At 41.6% G+C, this 17,082-nt stretch overlaps 1 protein-coding gene across 2 annotated transcripts in view; it reads left to right on the top strand.

The window, feature by feature from the left end:
* Positions 1–1,861: 1,861 nt before the first annotated feature.
* The window catches only part of cpne2 (copine II), a 41,395-nt gene continuing 26,174 nt past the window's right edge, over positions 1,862–17,082 (top strand). The window contains exons 1-8 of one of the 2 annotated variants that reach the window (XM_019876894.1): positions 1,862–2,102; positions 7,684–7,884; positions 12,029–12,208; positions 12,313–12,387; positions 12,513–12,584; positions 14,616–14,699; positions 14,825–14,914; positions 15,441–15,539. In XM_019876894.1, the coding sequence (XP_019732453.1) occupies positions 7,708–7,884; positions 12,029–12,208; positions 12,313–12,387; positions 12,513–12,584; positions 14,616–14,699; positions 14,825–14,914; positions 15,441–15,539 (777 nt within the window). In that variant the 5' untranslated portion in view covers positions 1,862–2,102; positions 7,684–7,707. Of the gene's footprint in view, positions 2,212–7,683; positions 7,885–12,028; positions 12,209–12,312; positions 12,388–12,512; positions 12,585–14,615; positions 14,700–14,824; positions 14,915–15,440; positions 15,540–17,082 lie in introns of both variants that reach the window. The other variant, XM_019876895.1, reaches the window with a different exon arrangement.

The raw sequence follows: 17,082 nt of genomic DNA, 5'->3' as shown, positions 1-17,082 counted from the left end.
ACAAATACACAGTAAATAAATTAATACAGAGTCACTTTTGTTCCTCTAATTGAGTTGTATTTTAACATTTTGGTGTACAATTGCCTCCGCTGGCCACTAGGGTAGGAGTACTGTACATCTTCGGAATGAATCAAGGTCATACATGCTCAATGTACAACATAAAGCACAGATGATCAAAATCTCTTCACTAAGTCTACTGTACATGACATATATCAGTGTAAAATGTGGGTGAGTTACTTATCAAATAAAAGTTGATTTGAATTGTTTGGAGTACAATTAATCTACCAAAATAAAATTCACTCTGAATATTTTACTCTCAGTCACTGATGGTGTAGTGGTACACTCGCCTGACTTGTGTGTGGGCAGCATGGGATCGGTCCCCACTCAGTGACGGTGTGAATGTGGGTGTGTATGGTTGTTCGTCTCAATATGTGCCCTGCGACTGACTGGCGACCACTTCAGTGTGTAGTCTGCCTGCCGCCCTAAATCTGCTGGGGACAGGCTCCAGCAACTCCCACAACCCTGTTCAGGGAAAGCGGTGTTGAAAATGGATGGGTGAATGGGCTTTGGGGAAGACACTGATCATGTTAATGATTTCTCACAATAATTAGGAAACAAAGTCACTGACAGTGCAGAGGTGCACTCGCCTGAATTGTGTGCAGTCACCGTGGGATTTGTTCCCACTCACTGAAGGTGTGGACACGGGTGTGAATGGTTGTTCGTCTCTATATTTGCCCTGCGACTGACGATCAGTCAGAGGGGTACCTGCCCGAAGTCATCTGGGATAGGCTCCCGCACTCCCGCGACCCTGTTCAGGATAAGTGGTGTTGAAAATGGATGGATGGATGGATGGATGGATGGACGGATGGATGGATGGATGGATGGATGGATGGACGGACGGATGGATGGATGGATGGATGGATGGATGGACGGACGGATGGATGGATGGATGGATGGATGGATGGATAATTACAAAATACACATCAATATCTAATTTCTATACATCTCGGCCGGTGTTTATATTTTTTATGATCAGTTCAGCACCATTCTAGGAAATCACCATATCCCATCAATGGTAAGCTATTTTCAGAACAGGCTGTTGAACTACCTATGCGGTACTTGGGGGGGGCCCCCGGTGCCTGCGGACACCATGTTGGTGACACCTGGTGCACAGTATCTCTACCCACAATACCACTCCCCGCCTCAGAAGCTGTTCCGTAGATTTTGTTACTTCGTTATTGAGTAAATGATTTTGCTGGAATTGAAGTCACCAATTCACCCACAGGACAATTTAGATTGTGTTGTTAAATTGCCTTGTATGTTTTTGGAATGTGGGAGGAAACCGGAGTACCCAGAAAAAGCCCACGCTGGCATGGGGAGAACAAACTCCACACAAGGCTAGCACACCCCGTGCCCCTTGTGAGGATAAGCGGATCAGAAACTGGATGCATCTTATTATTATTATTATTGTGTTTGTACGTGTGTGTGTGTGTGTGTGTGTGTGTGTGTGTGTGTGTGTGTGTGTGTGTGTGTGTCATACCTTGCTGCCATTCATATATCCATTTCATAATTACTGTATAATAGTTACCATAAGCAACTTTTTGTCCCTTGGCCTTTGTTCCCTACATTCGAATACCAGTCTGGTCTTTCTTTAGTGTGTTTGATTGTTCATCTGATTTTTTATTCGTTATTTAATCGTTATTGTAATGCTTATTTGTTCTGTGAAAATATCAATAAACCGATTGCCGAAAAAAAAAGTATATTCGCTAATAAGGCGTTTAAAAAAACGGAAATAGTTTTATTTTGATGAGTTTATTTGATTAACTTCCTGTAACACGTGGTATAATTTCTATTAACTTGGTACAGCTCGCTGTCACTGGTGGGAAGGAGCGTGCCTTCCCTTCCAAGGATGAATTAACGTTCTATCTGCGCTTTCCAGGGTCCCGAGGATAAACATGCTTATCGGGACTTCTATTTCAAAAATAGCTGAATGAAAGTTAAAAACGACCTCTATTTTCCTGCGCGGCAAAACTAAAGAAATTGTCACTCGAAAAGCGCGGAGAAGTTGGACGTCGTTTTTTTTTTTATTTTTTTTAACCGAGGTAAGATTTGTCGGGGAGCTTGTGGTTCTCGTGTGCTGGATAAAGGAATCTAGAAAGATTATGGATATGAGAAAATGAGCATCATTCAGAGAACCTGCAGTGTTTACATGTAAGGAAGCATGCTTATTAAGTGCATGTCTACACGTGGGTCTAATCTTCAATTACGAATTCGAGTTGAGGATTTGTTGACGACCAATTGAACATGGCACAGAGCACATGGTATGCATTTGAGGGTGGGGAGCAATATTCCTGTTGAGATGTTGCGAGCCATACCCAACCCTTCCTCTTTGGCGTGCTGTCACTGCGCTTGCACTGTCAAAGAGGGCATGCAGGTGACTTAGGTGTGATGTGTGACTTGAGGGGCAGCTCCTCTGCAGAAAAGAGGCAACATATGCCTTCTGCATAGTATAATGCAAACGTTGCTATGTATTGTAGGACCAGAGAGTGTGTGTTGATTTGAGTTCTTGCATCAAGAAGAAACAATAGCATAGCAATGTATTGCATCCAATTTAATTTAGAGGATATAAAAACGACATTTTTTCTGTCTTGAATGTTGGTTCTAGGTTTGAGCATCTTAAATGGCCAACAAAATCCAGAATGAACTATGTTTCCTTTGTTCTGTGCCCCTTTAAATGACAATGTTTATCATGTATTGTGTAGCAGTTCACCCCTCGCTCTCCTTCGACACAGTGGTGCAGCAGGTGTTTTCTGAAAGGTGGATTTCTCTGTACGTCTACTTAGTGCATCATCACGACCAGTGTGACATCACATGGGAAGAATCATGCTGGTTATGACACATTGTGTATCTTAGCAACAAACAGCATCCTCCTTTTGGCATGCCGTTCTGTGAGCAAATCCACACTTATGGAGATGAGGTGTTGTCTAAAAGCCCCATCAACTAATAGGGAAGAAATGAGTTTCAAATAAAACGGCGTTTTCTTATTGTACTCAAAACGCTTCCGTTTTTACCACGCCATGATCTTGTTGTTGCCAATTTGGAGGCTTTGGCTTGGTCATGATGTGTTTCAGTTTCGAGAGGGCGACAGTGACCTCCACTCGGTTCATGCTGCGTGGCCACATCTGGTTTGTGCTTTTGCTCCGAAGGCATTTTCACATCAACAATTTAGCCTGGGTGGACAGACAACGTGGCATATTTGAATTTTAGTGATTATATAGGATATCGTTATGGAAGGGAAAAAAAAATACATGGTGAGCTTGTATTTCAATGACCGTTCTTAACTTCACTGATAACCCATCCTGATTTCAGCTGTGGCATTTTGATGGGTCTTATGTTTTTCTAATGTGTCCCGCACATTTCCCATATAAGGTTAATTTAGAAATGTGACACTCACTTTCAACCAGGAAAAACATGAGCATTATCGTTGAATCCAGAGGGAGCGCTGTTAACATAAGATTCTATCATCCCTCACTAAAGAAAGCTGTTTATCGTACATTATTTCACTTTTTTTGGGCAGGGCCATTGCTGTATGTTGTTATGTTAATGATAAATGTTAATGTTTTGATAATGTGCAGTCGACGAAGAAATTTCTTATGGCTCTCTATGACAATCGTCTAAAATGTATGAATTGTTTATGTGTAAAAATGTCAAGCGCCTTGCTTCTCTAAAGCACATGGTTTCATCAAATCAACGCATTTACATTCAACATAATTCATAGTGAAATGTCAAATTTACTTTCAGCCAACAAATTGTGTTCCTCCATTTTTGGTCTTACGAACAGGACACATTACGCTCAACGTCAAATGTTGTCAAGACCATTTGTACAACATGACAGTGACTGACTTTCAAAATCGACATAAAGTGGAGTTAGAGGGTTTTCATTAAATGTATGATTCCAGATACACGTTGTCATATTGCTTCTGTACTTTAATATCAAGCAGCATTACTGAATGAATGAATAACAAACCAAGTGCCAAGCCAATACTCAAGTGAACAAAATATTTTTTGTCAGACAAACATTTTAATAAAGTGCTGTTTATTTATTTATTTATCTCATGGTTTACTTTTTTTATTGATGACAAAAACACTTTCCTTTAATTGTCTTTCAGATGCATCAAATTTTGTTTTGTGTTTGTGATTAAACATATAAAGATTATCCATCCATCCATTCATTTTCTGATCCGCTTTATCCTCACAAGGGTCGCTGTCTTCGGGCAAAAGGTGGGGGGACACCCTGAACTGGTTGCCAGCCAATTGCAGGGCACACAGAGACTAACAACCATCTGCACTCTCACTCACACCTAGGGACAATTTAGTGTTCCATCAACCTGCCATGCATGTTTTTGGAATGTGGGAGGAAACCGGAGTACCCGGATAAAACCCACACAGGCACAGGGAGAACATGCAAACTCTACACAGGAAGTCCTGAACCGGAATTGAACCCTGCACCTCTGCACTGTGAGGCCGACGCGCCAACCACTGGGCCACCAGGCTGCCGTTAAGATTAATCAACATTACATTTCACACAGTTAATTAGAAATCAACTAGTAGTAGATTATGATCCACAGGCGGCACGGTGGTTGACTGGTTAGCACGTCCGATTAGAAAATGAATGGATGTATTATGATGCACATACTTATTGGCTATGGCCATGCCCACACAGAAAAGGAAAGTCACTTATTACATGAAGCACGGCCGTATTCCACTGAAAGGCAAAATTGGCAAGTGTTTGCAAAGGCATCAAATATTAGATTTTTCACTGGGGTTTGGTTAAATTCACAAACATTCACAAAGAATGTCGATCATGTCAGAAACATTCGGTACCTTCTCAAACCTTCGCCGCTCAGTGGGATACTTGCTTTTCCGAGTACAGTATCAGTAATAAGCACGGCTGAAAGTACTCCAGTGCAGTGCCAGATTTCCGGCATAAGGTATTTCTGAACAAGATCCTGCCCTATCTGTGTCGCTTGCTTAAGTGCCTCCTTAACCATAGCTCATCAAAGGAGTAAATCCACCAAAAGTCAAATTAACAGCCACTAGCCAATCACAGGCAAAGTTGGCTTGACAGAGTGAGATGACAAATCCAGATACAAAACCCGCACATTTTCAAAGGTGGAACAAGTTGTGAAGTAAGTTCACATCTGCTGCCGCGGCTTTAATGAGTGACCGTGTGCGCAACCACAAAATACTCGTTTCATTGTCAATCTTGGCAAAAAAAGACAAAATGGAACTGATGAAACTGTCAAATCAACCTGTCAAATAGCAAACATCACAATCTGTGTATACACACACACACACACACACACACACACACACACACACACACACACACACACACACACACACACACACACACACACATCGCCAAGAACCGATTTCAGGTAGAATTTCCCTGCTTTCAGCCATGAATAAGTCCTTACCTCATGCATAAGATCAGACTCCTAGCCCCCAAGAGTCACTCTCCATGCCCTAACCAGATTTTGGAGTGTGTAAGTTTTCCACCAGGGCACGTCTCCAACTGCAGGCCACACCAAATTGCTTTAACTTCCAATTGTCCATTTAATTCAGTGGTTCTTAAAGTGTGAAAGATGGAAAACGTGACAGGTGGGAATGGAACAGAGTAGAATACGTTTTTAATCCATGCTGATTAGATTTGAAAACTTGTGGTGAAACTTTTTTTATGAAATGGTGCACAGGGAATGACGACAATGCAGAAAATGTGGGGTAAAAGAGAAGGTTATTCTCAGAAAACATGGTCCAGGAGTGTGACATTTGAGCCCAAAACTGAACAAAACCAGTGAAAAATGATATATGCTAAAATCAAACCTTCCTGCAGTGTGTAATGCGTTGTTCGACTTTAACTGAGTATGTACCACTTTTTCCAGAATTTTAGAAATAAAAGGCAGCTTGGAAATGAGTCTAAAATTAGACAACCCACCTTGGTGAAAGCCAAGTTTCTTAAACAGGGGTTACACGACAGCATGTTTAAAATGTTGGGGGTTTATACCAGAAGACAGATTTCAATTTATAAAGGCCAAAACCGATTCATCCAAACTCGGGAGACCCTCCTTAAAGAAGTGGGGAGGAACCGAGTCGTAAGGGGAGCTGGATGGCTTTATTTGGCGAACCACATCCTCTAAAAATGTCAAGCAAACTGCTTCAAAGGAATTGAACACCGTGGAACAAGAAACTTGGACAGAGAGGGGTTAAATGTGTTAAAATGTGTGTCAACCTTGTCAAAACTGTTCCACATTTCAGGAGAAATGTCTGTGCAAATAGGCTGATGGGTTTAAGTGCAGAATCAATAGTTTAATAGAACACATGGATTAGGGTGATTTGCATGAATAAGGTTTGACAAGTGTTCCCTTTTGGCGTCTAACGGATGCCAACCTGAGTTTTTCGCGTACCTTCAAATACGCTTATGAGACAATGGGCTGCCTTTTAGTTATGTGATTGGTGATCTATGTTTCCCAGCCAGCGGCGTGGGTTGGTTCCCCAATTTATGTGGTCGCCACAAGAGCAAAAACGCCAACGGATAAACATATCTGCCGCCAATGGTGGATGAATGAAAATCCTCTCATGTTCAAAAACTAATGACTACACCCCGCATCCCATTTTTGATGATGAAAAGTTAATGACTGAACAAATGTGACATTTTTTAGGTCTTCTGAAAATGGATGATTTTGGAGGTATTAAGCACGTTTTACTGTATACACTGTAATTTGTTGTTGACAAACCATCTCCTTGTGATACGGAAATGAAAACACGGAATGACAAAGTATTTTCCCGACTTCCTTTGGGCATCAAATTCTCATCCGCATCACAACAATTATCTTCACCCGCTGTGAGCTAATCCAGAAGAATGATTGATCAGTAGTTCATCTAATGCTTCTTATTATTATTGAGGGGAAGAAAAAGTCAATGTTGAATGGAAAAATGCTTGGCATTTTATGACAACTTGTTCAGCCATTTTGCATTAAAGATGAACTAATGCCAAAATGTGGGGTGTGAGACAATTCAGCAGAGACCCCTTCTAACAAATTTTGATCAACGTGACTTAATCAATTGACAATGTGGAAAACAGCAGAGAATTGTAAGAGTATAAAAATAAGTCTTAAGTTGACTTTCAAACATTTCTACTGAAGTAGTGGAAGTAATTTCCATAAACCGGAAGAAGTCACAGGGGCTAATTTTCATTGCTCAAAATACATTCACACACAAACAAGAGCACAAATCTCAGGAAGGTTGTTTATATGATCCCAACATTATATGTGCAATGTTTGAAACGGTCAAATCTGGTGATTGAACTTAAAGGGTAAAAAATATTAACTCTCAAACTCAGTCACCATCCGCAGTACGGGGCAGACCACCTTTTCTGAGAAGAGCCCAGAACCACTGTCTTGATCGGTGATGGGTCAATGAAGGGGATGCTCCAATGGTACTCATTTGAGCAGACAAGCACATCCACAAAATCAAGCCTCAAGCCCTGGTAACCCACACCAGGGTCCAAACATACTGTAAATGACTGCGGGTGCTGTCACTTGATCTTACTCTGACTGTTTTACTTTGAATTGATAAATCACTCCCTACATCACAACTACTATCTTTTCTTCTCATCTTCAGGGTGACTATTTGTAACATCAGATCATGGCCTACACCTTGGGTTCCGCCATTGATGGCCAGACACGTGGCGTAGGGCCTCAGCACTGCATCACACGGGTGGAGCTTTCTGTTACTGCCGCCAATCTTCTGGATCGCGATGTAGCCTCCAAGTCGGATCCGTTCTGCGTTCTCTTCCATGAAGTGGATGGGAATTGGGTGGAGGTAAGACAGGGTGCTGACAGAAAGGGGGGAACTGTTGTGCAGTGTCCCCCAACATTGTCTGAGTTAATCTCACAGCACACCAAACAAAAATACTGAAGTCATGAAAATATCATCTCAATTTACACACAAATATACGTAGTGTGAAATCTGGGCCTGTTTAACTGAAAGAAAAAAAAACTCACATTGTATGGCGATTATTTCAAAAGTACATTTTGATTTTGTTTTTGTTGCAAACAACGAAAAAAATACTGGTCTTTTTTTTTTGGTGGGTAAGGGTTTCTGTGTGGTTTTTTTTTGATATAAAGAGTCTTGGTATTGTCTTGGTCTCGACCTCCAAAAGTCTTGGTCTTGTCTTGGTCTCAATACTCACTTTTCTTGAATGTGTCTTTGTCAAGTTCAGGATTGCTCTGGAACAAAGTGGATCCCGCAAATGTAGACACAGGTAAAGATTTAACAAAAAAAATGTTTTGACAGAAAACGCAGTACCGACAAAGTACAACAAATGTCCCTGGAAACAACAGTGCCAGGATAACACGAGAGAAACACAAATCTCTTGCAAAATGCAAGGGGGAATAAACAACAAAAAATCGCTTGCCATAAAAAGACAAGGAAGTCCATTTATGAGAAATGAAAACAAAACGACAAAAACTATACTTAAACCGAGAAAACAAAACGTGAACAAGAGTGCTATGAAGAAACAAGGTCAAGATCATATAAATAATTGAACACTTGGTACATGAGTTGTGAGCAGGGCAAATTATCCGACAGCAGTGACAGGAGCGACTCAGGAGGGAACGCCCTCCGCTCCACCCGGAAAACTGAAACACAAACAGAGCAGAGCATGACAGTCTTAGTCTCAATTGGTGTGATCTTGACTCAACATTATTGCATGAGAAACAAGTCGGTCTTAGCTACAGCTGCTACAAAGTACATTTGTGATTGCATGTTGCAAAACAGTAAATACCGGTGTTGCATTTTTTTGTAATGTACTGTACAGTCAATTAAAAATCTAAAAGTGGTGATATGCTTAACTGTCAAGCAGAAATGTTACTTAGTCCTCCTGGGTCCTGGTTGCTGGGAGTGCCTGTGAGGCTGCAGCGAGTGATGGGCAATGTGAACGGCGATTGATTGACACCAAAACTTGGTCACGACTTCTGTCTCTACAGTCTACTCTTCAGTCTGATAGGCTATTATTGTCAAGGCACAGTCTGTCACAAAATAATAGTTGACAAATTATAGACATAAGACGGGGTCAGACATTTTCCTCCCCAAAATCATTTTAATATGCTTCTACTGTTAATTCACAGTTTTAATATGTATGACAAAAACTGTTAGCTTGAAAATGACTTGAAAAGTCATTTTCAATTAATTAAGTTAATTAATTTAATTGTTAGTTAATTGAAGCCTTGAAAAGTTAACCTCACAAGTTTTAGGAATGTGGCGGAAGACCCACCCAAAGTACAGGGCACATGGAAAGCCAGCTAACTCCACACAGGAAGGTCTGACCGCTCGGCTCGAGGCAGACTTGCTCACCAATACTCAACTATGCGTTCTCTGCAAAACATCCATCCATCCATTTTCTACGCGTCTTATCCTTTTCAGGGTCATGTGGAGCCGGAGCCCATGACAGCTAACATGAGACAAAAAGGCAGACTTAACCGTGGATTGGTTGCCAGTCAATCATAGGCCACACATAGACGCAGACAACCATTCACACTCACATTCACACCATTAATGTGTTGGGACTGAACAGGCACAGCCTGGATGGAAGTCAGGCGAACGTACCACTACACCAGTTTGTAAAAATAGGAAAAATTGAAATGGGGGGGGGGGGGGCATGCCAAGTGCTTGCAAAAAAGATTCTCAAATAAAAGAATGTATACAATAACGGGGGGTTTGGGGGGGGGGGGGCATGCCAAGTGCTTGCAAAAAAGATTCTCAAATAAAAGAATGTATACAATAACATGAAAAAGCAAGTAAATATTTTCTCTTTTTGGAGCCGGAATCGAACCCTCCACCTCTGTACTGAAGCGGACGTGCTAACCAGTTGACCACTGGGCCGACTGTTTGAATGTCAAATCCAGTTATTACCCTTAACACATGGAAAGAACTCTCGATTAAATCTAGTCCAATGTAATAGAACGACTCATGTCTGTTCATCCATTTTCTATACCGCTTATCCTCATTAGGGTCATTGGAGCCCGGGCCCAGGTGACTTAGGGAAAGACAGCAGTACCATCTGGACTGCTTGCCAACCAATTGCAGGGCAATGTAGAGAAACGTAACAAATATTCATTTACACTCACGTTCACACCTACGGACAATTTAAAGTCTTATATGAACCTAACAGGCATGTGTTGGAGAAATGCTTTACTCAGAAAACCAAACCCACACAAGCACAAGGAGAACATACAAACACCATAATGGAAGGCTCGTGCCCACATTTGAACCCACAACCTCAGAAGTGTATTGCATATGGTTAATATCACACTTTGTGCATTGCAAATGCTTATTAAGATGTTCACTACAAGATTGATTTCCCTGTATTTATGTGGAAAGAGAAATCATTCTATTGTGTTTGGGTTTCTGTTCATAGCCTTTTTTTTGGCCCCGTGCACAAATAATTTTGCTGTATGATGTCTGTTGGCAACAAGACACACGAGGTTGTGTATTTGTCTCTGTGTGTGCCTGCTTTTGTGTAGGCGAGACCTTTGTAGTAGCTATCTTACGGTCAGCGGGGCATGTGGCTGTGATGTGAAATTGCCATTGGTTGCTATGGTAACAGATAAAGAAACCAAATAAGCTTCATGCCAGTAGTCCAAAACCTTCTCTAGGCTGTTATCCACAGCGCTCGCAGTTTAGCAGATGCAACATTTCACATCCTCAAATCCCTCCAGTTAGCTTTTGTTGTCTGCAATTTATTTCTCCAATTGTTTTTTTCCCCCCTTATTTGCCATCTTTCTCGTGGCTTCTTCTTCTGTCTTTGTTCTGTGAGATCGAGAGAAGTGAGACTCAGCTGAGTCCATTGGGGAAATAGAGAGGGCAGGAAAAGCTAAAAGCGTGAACGCAAGCCAGAAAGCAAGAAATTGTGAGGCGATGACTGGGGTGAAGCAGAAATTAACGATAGAGTGCAGTGGTGAGAGACAAGCGGAACTGGGGCTGATTTTGAAACAACTTACAGAAAAAAAACACAATATAACTCATTGCATTATGTTCTTTGAATTAGGACCGAGAGATTTTGGAATCAATGGGCTTTGATGATCGTCAAAGCTGTGTTTTTTTTTTTTTTTTTTTTTTTTGTGTGTTTTGTTTTAAGTACTCTTATCCCCCCAAAATCACAATGAGAAGCGGTTATGCCACTGGTGGACAGGTCACATTAACCAATCAGCTCAAAGCCGATTAAAGAAAAATAAAATGTTGCATCCATATCATGCTGTCACCATCCTCATTGAGTCCTTGCTTTCCTGGGAACGCCTTTGTGGCGGCAAATAAGATAATAATAATCAGCAACACAATCAGGGTTCTCACGTAACACCTGACAGCCTACCAAATGCAGATTAAAATTCATTTTAGTGCATGTTGGTGAAACTTTACATGTCAGTGCCATCCGATGGGAATCACCAGTGGGGCTTATCTATCTATCTATCTATCTATCTATCTATCTATCTATCTATCTATCTATCTATCTATCTATATTATATGTATTTTCTCCCTCTCCCTCTCCCTCTCTCTCGCTCTCTCTTGCTCAGAACATTCAGTGTACTCTCATAGGCTGAAGTAATTTCCCTCGAGATCATAAAAGCTTCAATCTATCCATTGTTGTACTGTAAAACTGCATCACTATACAATAGAAGCAAACAGAGTAACCAATTGTTTCCACAATCTACACACATGGTATTGGATTTGCTTTCTTAATCACAGGCTTAATTAAAATATTATGAATCAACAATTCAATTCCTCTACACAGTATTATTACAAGTGCAAACAATTTACTGGATTAGAAAATTGATTAATTGTTTTGTTTATCCTTTTTACCTAGATATTACTGCATACTGTTTTGATCATATATTCATTCGCAATTTTAAATCCAGCGTTCCAAAAAGGTTGAAACTGAAACGCTTTCTCATCTCTCCGTGTGTTTCAGCTTGGCCGGACTGAAACAGCTGTTAATAACTTGAACCCAGTTTTTGGAGTGAAATTCCAGGTGGACTACCACTTTGAAGAGATTCAGAAGCTTCGCTTTGCCATGTTCGATGAAGACAAGTGTGCAACGCAGCTCTATGAACACGATTTCTTGGGAGAATACGTTTGCACGCTTGGAGTTGTATGGAATAATTTCACTTCATTAGCTATTACCAAACCTTATTTTAGACATCACATTATTCTGTAATAATTCCTGGAATATGTGCCCTTTACATTTTTTGCTAGATTGTGTCCAATAAGAAACTTCACCGGCCATTGATCTTGGCCAACGGGAAGCCCGCGGGTAAAGGATCCATTACTGTAAGTACCTATCCTTTGTTTTCAATGTAGTTTTGTCTTTCCTTTTGAGGCGATTATTTTGTTGACGTGATGTTATCTGGAATGCGCCTTCTGCTTATGTTATGCTGTATGTAATGTTCAAATAGATTACAGCCCAGGAGCTGTCTGACAACAGAATCATCACTTTGACCCTGAGTGGGCGTAAACTGGACAAGAAGGTAGGTGGTTCTCTCCACAAAAATCCAAACATTCTCAGCGTGAGGCTAAGGGGGTTCAGTAAATGGATAGAATAGGACCCACACATCAGTGTTTACGAATGGATGGAATAGAATAAATGGAAAGGCAAGGATTATAATTTTGAATTCCAATTATAGGTGAAGATTTAAATCCCCCCCCCCCAAGTGGACCAATTTACAGATATTTCGGATGGTTATTGTAGAATACAAGATTACCACCTGAGCGCTGTTGTGGATTTCTAGAGTCAAGAAACGACAGACTTACAGACTGGATATCTTTATGTACTTACCAAAATGGAATGGTTAACATGACACCATCTATTCATCCATGTTCTTCCCTGCATTCAGGGTTGGGTCACAAAGGCAGCTTTTGAGCAGGGAAGCCCACACTAGCCTCTCCCCACCCATTTTGTCCAGCTCTTCCAGGGGAATCCCTAGGCATTCTCAAGCCAGTCGGGAGACAGTCTCTCCGATGTGTCCCGGGGCCTCCACCCAATGGGATGTATGCAAAACACTTCACCAGGGAGGCGTCCCGGGAGGCATTCTAACGAATTGAACTCCTCCCCTTGGGGCAAGAGCTCATCCCCAACCTGGAGAGGGCACTCCAACCTTTTCCAACTGAGGACCATGATCTCAGATTTGGAGTTGCTGATTTTAGTCACTGTTTCATACTCGGATGCAAACAGCTCCAGTGATCGTTGGAGACTGCAGGTTGATGGCTGGGATAGGCTCCAGCATGCCCACGGCCCTTGTGAGGATAAGCAGATTAGAAAATGGGTGGATGGATGGATTAATGAGAAAGGGCAACCTTGGCAGAGTGAAACCTTCATTGGAAACGAGTTTGACTTACTGCCAGCAATGAAGACCAGACTCTGATATTGGTCGTACGGGGACTGAACAACCCATATCGGGGGGTTTGATACACCCTACTCCCGATCTCCTCATGCATTCTCCCTGTCTACAAAACACATGTAGCTGTCCCATGTGTCATGGGTGAACTCCCATGCACCCTCAAGAACCTTGCAGATGATGTAGAGCTCCATCCCCACTCTACAAAATGTTGATGGTGCACTGCTTACCAACCTCTGAAACGCCGGATGTTGGACCAGAATTTCCTCAAAACTGTTTTCCATGGCCTCATTAGACTCCTCCCATGCCCAAGTTTTTTCCGCTGAGTCAGCTGATAGTTATCAGCTGCATCCCTAGTCCCATATGCCATGCCATATTTCTTTGTCGTGAATGGCATAAATCCTGCGTGGCACATGTGTAACTCTCTATGGAGGCAGGTTAGGAAGTCTGGCAGTTTCACAGATGAGCACAGGCTGGCAGATCATATAGCGCGAGGGCTGTGACGCTGTGGGAGTGGTCACAGCCGACTTCATTTATGGCCAATCAAAGTGGCTCCATTCATTCCCTTTAAATGCTGTGTCCTAGTACTTTGTTCTTAACATGGCAGAGAGCACAGCTGCACTGTGAAGTGGACATTTGGAGACCCCCTGCCACCTTGAGCGTTCATGTGCCTCCTATAGCTGTGTTGCTAAATGGGATGATTGAAATCTTTATAATAATAATACTAATGCTTTTAATTAATTGATTTCTACAATGATTCAGATTGTTTCATACTGGTTGTACACGTGACATTCACGTCCGCGGTGCTCACTATCAGCCTTCCTGCGTCTCGATCAAATAAACTCAGAACGTGAATGTGCCGATCACCAAAATCTCATTGACCAGCTGTCTACCCATAGATGTGATCTGAGCAGGGATAAATTTAGATGGACTTTCTGGAACCAAATTATCACTGCCAGGCGCATCTCCAGCGACACTCTTGATGCTGCCCTGGCATGCCCATCTTGGCGGAGACCGGTCTGCCAAATTGGCTAATGCATGCAGAGCGACATGAAAATCATGACCCGCCGACATTTGCACCCAAAACGGATCTGCTGTTGACAAATATTGAGGCCATTAACTATATAAGACAATTCCAACATAATGCGTCCTTGTTCTTTGCAGGACTTCTTTGGGAAGTCAGACCCCTATCTGGAATTTCACAAACAGGGAGAAGATGACAAATGGATGCTGGTGCACAGGACGGAGGTGAGTCCAACGTTTTTACTGATGTACTTAAGTATGTTTCTGTTGTGGGTGCGACTTGGTATGATGTCTGGTACTTTTTGATTTAATGAATTAATTGTTACTTGTTTATCTTTGTGTCACCCAAGGTCATAAAGAACACTTTGGACCCCTCTTGGAAACAGTTTACTGTGCCTCTCGTTTCTCTCTGTAATGGAGATGTGAACAGAAATATCAAGGTCAGTTTCATGTTGTACAAAGCTGCAGCCAGATGGCTTTTCTCCTTGAACTTTCATTCCACTCTAATGGCACACTGTATGACTACTTAGACTTTCCGTAATTCACATCTAACTGCAGAAACCAAGCCTTTAGTAGAAATGCATATGTGCAAAGTATTCGTTGACTTTGGAATGCATTTTTTAAGCCTTCCATATTGCAAGCGACGACGATGGATATACTGTTAAATTTTCACATCAACTCAACTGCAAGCTACCCACCTCTGCATGGGGGCAGCATGGTTCAATGGTAGAGTGGTCGTTTCCCAACTCAGAGATTGGTGATTCGAACTCTGGCCATTGCGACCATGTTGAAATGTCCTTGAGCAAGATACTGAACTCCCAGTTGCTCCTGATGCTGCGTCATTAGTAGGTGAATGAGGTTACAGTGTAAGGCACTTTGAGTACCCAAGGTAGAAGAGCGCTATATAAGTGAGCGCCCATTTACTATTAGAATGACTGATGTATTATTTGTCTTACACAATAACAGGTTTTGTGTTATGACTATGATAATGACGGAGGCCATGACTTCATTGGAGAATTCCAAACAACAGTGGCCAAGATGAGTGAGGCTCAGAATTCCGTGGAGGTAATGCTTGTTTTCTTTAAGGTTTCCATCTTCACTAAAACTTTTTATGATACACAGTGTAATAAGTTGAGGTGAAAGTTGAACATTTTGGGCCCAAATTTCGTTGGCAGACGCCCGTGCACTCTCTGTAGAAACAGTTGCATTATCATTTGGGTTATTTTTGGCAAGTTTAGTCTAATGTGTTTGGGACTGTGATGCACGTCATTGGGCATTCCCGCACATGGAGCTGCTGTACCATTACACATAGATGCTTGATCGGGTTGCAAGGATATATCACCCGCAAGGGGAGATTTTGCGGTTTACCTGTATATACCGGTACTCACCCCAGCGAGTCTATTTCTGCATCTGCAACGTCAAACTTGGCATGCACACCAATTTTCTTGGTTTTAATGCAAATGAGGGATGCCGCTACGATTGGCTGGGAGTCGGCTACTTTCCATCCCACAACACCACAAACGCTTATTTAGGCACATTTCTACCTGTGCAAAGTAGAGGAAAATACTAAAAGGAAAAAAAACCCATCACCCACACACACAGTTAAACTGATCATACATTGAGTTTTTTTTTTTCTCATCAACCTCACATTTGCGGGCTGTAAAAAATATTACTTGTACTTTACAATAAATGAAAAAGATTGAAAACCTGTATAAGTGGTTGAAATCCCAAATGGTTACGATGCCGATAACAAATTGTGAGGGCCACAGATACGGATTGTATAGTGTGACCAGAGAACCTGATCTATAGTTTCCAAATAAAACCAGTCCACTGCTTATTTTTTTCCCCTTTCTCTGATCTGTTTTTAAAGCAGTTGATGGTAGCCAGTAGGTCTAGAGATGCTTCCTGGCCTCGATGAGCCACACAAGACAACACTCATTAAAATCACTCCAGTTTCACACCAGCTCAAATGTTCAGCCAGCAAACTCACACTGCACATCATAACAGAAGAATCTCCACCATCTGTCTCAATATCTGTTCTATGCGCCCAGGTTTTGTTCTTTATTTATCGCTCTGTTCCTCTGTTGAATCCACCATTTGTCCACATAAAATCTCTGAGGCTGTCTGACGTTTAGTTTGCCATAACTGACTGCTTTTAGCTTGGGAGACAGTTTTTGGGCCGGTGTGAAGGCATTCGGTGGCAATGTATTACATCAGTAACATGCTGTCAGAAAGTATGGTACCGATTCAAATATTGTAGGGTCCTTCAGCTTAATTAACCAATGAAATTGTGGAGGATTTTTTTTTGTTTGTTTAGTAAACATCCTAAACAAAACCCTGAATCAGAATATTGGAAAGTGTCCGCTAGCAAGAATTCGACATATACTGTGCACGTCTGAGTGCCACTATGTAAATTCCACACTTTTATAATACTGTAAGATTTAAATATGAATTATATATTCAGCAGCCACATTATTATGAACACTTGAAATTCCACCAAGATAATAACTTGTTGATTGGCAAAATTGGAGAAATATACATTTTGCATGATCCAACCATCCATTTTCAATCCCATTTATTCTATTCAGGGAGGCAGAATGCTCAAGCC

This window comes from Hippocampus comes, unplaced genomic scaffold (genome assembly GCF_001891065.2).
Source record: "Hippocampus comes isolate QL1 unplaced genomic scaffold, H_comes_QL1_v1.1 scaffold110, whole genome shotgun sequence".
Taxonomy (NCBI): domain Eukaryota; kingdom Metazoa; phylum Chordata; class Actinopteri; order Syngnathiformes; family Syngnathidae; genus Hippocampus; species Hippocampus comes.
The sequence above is the reverse complement of the archived record's forward strand: the minus strand, read 5'-3'. Positions and strand labels throughout refer to the sequence as shown.